This window comes from Cryptotermes secundus, unplaced genomic scaffold (genome assembly GCF_002891405.2).
Source record: "Cryptotermes secundus unplaced genomic scaffold, Csec_1.0 scaffold465, whole genome shotgun sequence".
Lineage (NCBI taxonomy): Eukaryota > Metazoa > Arthropoda > Insecta > Blattodea > Kalotermitidae > Cryptotermes > Cryptotermes secundus.
In genome coordinates this window covers 1,996,868-2,002,861 of record NW_019738964.1, presented here as the reverse complement: position 1 = coordinate 2,002,861, position 5,994 = coordinate 1,996,868, and the positions used below count along the sequence as shown (strand labels likewise).

The 5,994-nt window shown below is 39.8% G+C and overlaps 1 protein-coding gene across 4 annotated transcripts in view; it reads left to right on the top strand.

Moving 5' to 3' along the window:
- LOC111871466 (oxysterol-binding protein-related protein 9) overlaps positions 1-5,994 on the top strand; it is a 103,322-nt gene that overhangs the window by 11,423 nt on the left and 85,905 nt on the right. For all 4 annotated transcript variants that reach the window (XR_002844025.2, XM_023864614.2, XM_023864613.2 and 1 more), the window contains exon 3: positions 1,106-1,207. Coding sequence is in view for 3 of the 4 variants with exons in the window: in XM_023864614.2 (XP_023720382.1) it covers positions 1,106-1,207 (102 nt within the window). In the remaining variant the exon portion in view is untranslated. The remainder of the gene's footprint in view (positions 1-1,105; positions 1,208-5,994) is intronic.

Here is a 5,994-nt window from a genome sequence, read left to right as displayed (position 1 = left end):
CTCAAAACGAAGACAGCACACACACACATACCCAGCAGGTCCAGCAGTATAACACACGCAGTCACAGGAGCGAGACGCAACACAGAGCACAGTGAGTATTAAACATTAAAATCATAATACCACAAGTAATAGATAGGATGCAGAACGCGGTATTAATGAATAACAAATTCATGTTACAGATACACGATAGTGAAAGAGAGAGTGCTCCAACAGAGGATGATAGACGTGACTCGCGTAATGAAACACGACGTAGGAAAGAAATATGCTGTACAGTTTTAGTATTTTAACACTTGACATTTGTCATTATATATGATAAATATATATTTTAGTTATTTTAGTATGTAAAGACAAGGCATGCAATGAATTAGTTCATAACTTGTACTCTTCTCCAAGTATAATTAGAATGATCAAGTCAAGGAGGATGAGGTGTACAGGTCATGTAGCACGAAGGGGGGAGACAAGGAATGTGTATAGGGTATTGGTGAGAAAGCCAGAAAGAAAGAGACCACTGGGAAGACCAAGGTGTAGGTGGGTGGACAATATTAAAATGGATCTTAAAGAGATAAAATGGGATGGTGTTGATTGGATTGATCTGGCTCAGGATTGGAACCAGTGGTGGGCTCTTGTGAACAGGGTAATGAACCTTCGGGTTCCATAAAATGCTGGGAAATTCTTGAGTAGATTGTGAAGATAGTATGTGTAAAGTTTCAGAAATTATCATTTTTGCCACTTAAGGTCCTTTTTCGATAGCTACTGAAGTACGCTCAAAGTCTTTGTTCCATGACTACACAAGTATGATTTCACATTTGTGTACAATGGAATTTCTGTCACCAAATCATTCCCTCTGGTTTATAGATCATAAAATATGCACTAAGAACTGCACTGATTGCTGATATTAGAACTCCCATGCCCCTCATCCTGCATTGCCCTAATTCGTTCACCAGAATATTTGCTATATTACGATGCGCCAGTGAGTTCTTTATCTATTCTTGAATTACGAATAAATTCTACTTATTGTAAATGAAAGCCAGATACAGATGGAGCTCGATGGTTGTGATTTGCCTAATAACTGCATGTGAGTAGAGGTTTCGTATTGTGTTTCCAGATGCGATGGGATCCCAACAAGCCTCCACCCACAGTTCATGAGTTTGACAAGAAACTTGTTGAAGCAGATGCATATCTACAAATTCTTATTGATCAAATCAAGGTAAGAACACTTGCAATCAATAAGAGTATAGTAATTGTAAGTAATATACATCCGTGAATTCCAGTACATAGTTTTGCATAGATCATATTTGTAGTTTAGTCTTCGAGTGACTGTCATTTTAAACGTATTGTCACGTGTGTAGGGGTATGAGTGACAAAAATAACGGGTTCTAGATCAGATGATTGGATTTATTAGCACTTCAGTTACAATCTCTCTTAATTACAATTAATACAGCGCTATAGTTGATTTACACAAATTAAAGTTCAATATTGCATACACACTAGGATTCTCAGTTTCCAGTAGTAGTCTTCTGGCAGCGGATCTCAACATAGAAACTAGCACTTCAAATCACTATGAAGTCATTGTGCCATTTCTTATTCAATCACCCTGGAATATCGGAACTCAACTAAAACTCTCCTGGACTGCCTTCTTGTCAAAGGTACTCTACGACTGGCGGTTTACTGCCAGTCAGTTTGTCTTGGCATCAAGCTCTTTTGAGACCCATGACTAGAGATTTGTTTCCCCAACTGAACCCTTGTGGTATTAGTCCTTACGTAACATGTTCTCTGACGAGAAGATGGGTTTTTCTCGTCTGAATACACTTTGCCTTTTGTCAAGTGTACATTTCACACATGTAGTACGTTATTGAAAAATGCTTGCTTTTGCACTGCTCACAATTCCTCTGTCAGTACAGGCTTTGCAGAGCAGATCATGCCTATCTGACATGTATTATGCTGCAACGGCAGCCTAGTCACTTGAAAGGCCATAAGCTTGACCACCTCCAAGTTTAAGCCTCTTATATTTTCTGTGTCTGGCCTCACTTTGTCCTATACAGTGAACATGTTCATTCTCATGATTCTGTATGACTTCTGCTTGTTTCCTTCACAATTTTGTTATGTAATCATATACATATCGAAGGTTAAAAGCTGTGTGCATATCGCAGACCAGTGTGCACCTTGAAAAATTTCCAGAGGTGCGCAGAACCTTGTTTTGCAGGCATTGCAATTTTCAGAGGTACGAGTAGGTGTCTGCCGCTAATTCCGAGGCAGGACAAGCGTAACTCATTACTGTTCTGATAAATGCATTATGGAGGGTTAGTTTAATGTTAGCATTTAAACGCTCACTTTTGAATAGGGATTACATTCTAATAAGTGTTCTGAAGGTCTTGGCTTCAGTCATTTCTATGTGCAGTCTCCATGTAATCCTCTTATCGAAGATTACACTGAAATATTTTACATGACTGACAAAAGGGATATTAGTAGATTCTAAAGGGTTCTGACGATGGTGGATAACACACAGAATTACTGGGTCTTGTGGACTTTCTCCATTGTCCAGAATTCTAGGAAATAGAAAACACGATGTTTCAGAAACTGGATCTGTTTCCGTCTTCAGGTGAAGAAAGAAGACACCTACTCAGTTGGGCCCTATAGAAAGAGCTAATCTCAATCACTGTCCATTCAACCCTATATGTGATGCGATAATCAATGCATACCAAACATAAACAACCATTATACCTTCCATCCAAATCACATTCTGTCCATTCAGTGTAAGATGAGCCTCAGGGGCCTAAGTCTGTGAGGGCAGTAGACAGCCTGATCCTTATCTTCATTGAGTTTTATGTTCCACTGCTCACACCACGTCTCAGTAGCACTGAGACCTAGCTGTAGCTTTCTGAAACATAGCCCTCTCTCTGGTGTGTCTCATATATATAGAAGTCGTCAGCACAGAGACGTGGATAGATACCAAGCATTTGGGGCATATCATCTATGAATAGACTATGATGTGGAGGACAGGACAGAACCTTGTGACACTCCTGCTTGTATATCCCTTGTCATAGACATTTCACTGTCAGGAAAAACTCTGAATTTTCTCTGAGAAAAGGAGTCAGTAAGCTTGATTAGACTGATTGAAAATGGTAATGTAGATAATTTATATAGCAAGCCGAGGTGCCGTGTTGTATGAAATGCTTTTTCAGTATTCAAGAATACAACAGACATAGGCATGTTATTGTTGACATTTAAGGTTACGTGGACTGTAAGCCTCATACACTGAAGTGTCGTGCTGTGACAGGCATGGAAACAAAACTGGCTTGCATTACATAGGCCTTTGGACTATTTTCAGAATAAATTCTTCGAATAGCTTGCATGTTGTAGACAAGAGGTTAATCGGATGTAAATTTTGAGGAAATTTTGGGTCCTTACCGGGTGTCGGTATTGTTACAACTTGCTTCCTTTCAAGGCTTTACAAAATTGGGCAGCCACAGGCAGTGATTAAATAAATGTGTCAGATGTACAATAGGTCTTCTTGTGGGATGCCTAAGACATTCATTTAGAATACTGTAAGGTTCACAAGCCTTTCACCGTTTTAATGAATTTGCCAATTTATGTATGTCACAAGGTCTTACTCCCCCAGCGTGGTGCTGTCTACAGATGCGATCAAAGCTTGCACTGTAGTCTCCACCTGTCGCTCATGATTTTCAACACACAGATAATGAGATGTGAATTGGTTTTCTAAAAAATCCGCAATTATGTTAGCTTCCTTTTTTGGGTGATATGGTATTCCTAAAGGTGTGACCTCACAGTTCCCAACTTTTCTTTTCCACCATTCATGTGCCTTTCTACAGGGCAGTCATCTGACGATTTTGGCTTCTCAATTGAGTACCGTTTTACATATGGATCCCGGGTTACTTGTCACAGTTTCTTTAACCTCCACTTATGTTTTAGTTAACTTTCAAGACCAGGTATGGACTTATTAATTTTCATTGGGTGCATCATGTTGTGTTTATTATATAAAATTCTTTATTAGAACCTGTTGCAACGCAACAACTGAACTATTGAGGTTAGTATTACCTTAGCTTAGCTACACGTCTTGGCTTTCAAAGCCATCAACGGGAACATACATAGTTACTACACTCACAAACTATTCAACTGCATTTCAATATGTTACAACAGTGCTGGATACTTGACAAATATGTTACACTATAATAATATAAAGTACAAGAATACAATAAAATACAATAAATACAATAAAAATTATTATAAAACGAAAGTTATACAATTAAAAAATATGGTTAAAACTATTCATGTAATATGTCATGTTATGAAGTGTGATGTTGCAATCATATTTTTATGTTCCATCGGACGTATAACAGTATTATGCTTGCCTTGTACAAATATTGGATTGTTAACTGCTTGGAGGGTCATTGGTATTTATTTGGAAATGATGTGACAGTAATAGCTGTTAAGTTTATTATGATTAACATTGATTTGGTGTTGATAACATGGTTGTACTGTTTACTTACTGTTTTACCAGTGCCTCTCTTTACGTGTATTATGCCCATTCTGGTTGGAAGACAGATTGAAACAGATTTAGTGGTATATGATATTTGTGGAGTTGGCGCAAGGCAGGGGGAGTTAGAAATGGTGTGGGTAAGGATATGGTGGGATGGGAGGTATAATAGTTCTTTATGTTTGGTATGCATTGATTAACACATCATATATAGGGTTGAAAACTTCAGTAAAATTACCATTTAATTGTCTATAAATATGAAATCTTTAAGTATCCAGTGTTCTCCCTTTCTTGCCGATGTATAAAATTTCCATTGTTTTCTCCATTGTACTGCATTCATGTCTGGTGTCTAATATATTGTAACGTATATATTAATATATTGTAATATATTGTAACGCCAAGTCCTCTCTCCGGTATCCGAAGTTTCCCTGGGGAGTTTCCTTCTTGAAGTCGTTTCTCCCACGTCGTGCCACTGTCGCGCGACGGGATATCTTCCTGCAGATGGCAGCCAACTTTATCCGGGATGCATGATCTCCTCGGGTCCCAGATTTCCTGAAGATCTTCCTCTTGCGCCATGCCACTCTTGCAAAGCGGGACACCCTCCTGCTGACGGCGGCCAATTTATTCTGGGGTTCACAACTTTCCCGTGTCGAGTTCTTCATATTTCGTCGATGACGGTCCCTGCGCCTCTTATTCTTCGGTTCTCCGACCGGCATTACTTCGGCGTCTTGTACGGGTACCTCTCGTAGTTCTGCCGCCTCAGGTTTTCTGTTCGCTGAAGTCGGCTCTTCTTCTTCTGGACGTGCCTCCCTTTCTTGGTAGGCCATCGTCACTCCGACCAGTATCACTATGGGGACCTCTTCTTGGTGTGCCGTCGCAGGTTTCGTGTCCACTCGGCAGGCTGTCGTCTCTTCCAGCCAGGCATTGAAGTCGGCGTCTAATTTCGCCAGCATGCTTTTTGTTTTTTCTTGATTGAATTCTAATTTTGCCAGGAAATCCTCTCTGTCTTTTCTTCTATTTGCTTCCATTTCTTCTTTATGGTTTCGGAACATTTCTTGGTTGTCTCTGATTTCCTTCAGTAGAAGTTCCGTCTCTTCCTTTCTATCGGCCTCTGCCTTCCTTTTTTCCTCCATCTCTTCCTTCTCTTTCCTTCTCTCTTCCTCCTCCGCCTTCCTGTTTTCCTCCATTTCTTCCTTCTGTTTCCTTCTCTCTTCCTTCTCCGCCTTCCATTCTTCCTCCATCTCTTCGTGATGTGTTTTCATGCTGGCCTCCATTCTTGCCAGCATTTCGATTATTCGCTGCATATCTTGTTTCTCCATTTTGTAGCAGTCAAATACTCGATGCACAATAATCCAATTATTTGTCTAGGCGTGTTTAATTTCGTAAAAATTCTGACACCAAATTGTCACGTGTCTTGAGTTCGAAACTCGTTGGTCACGTGTGTAAGTCCAAATCCCACTTCTGACACCAATGTAACGTGTTTACGTTACTGAATAGGC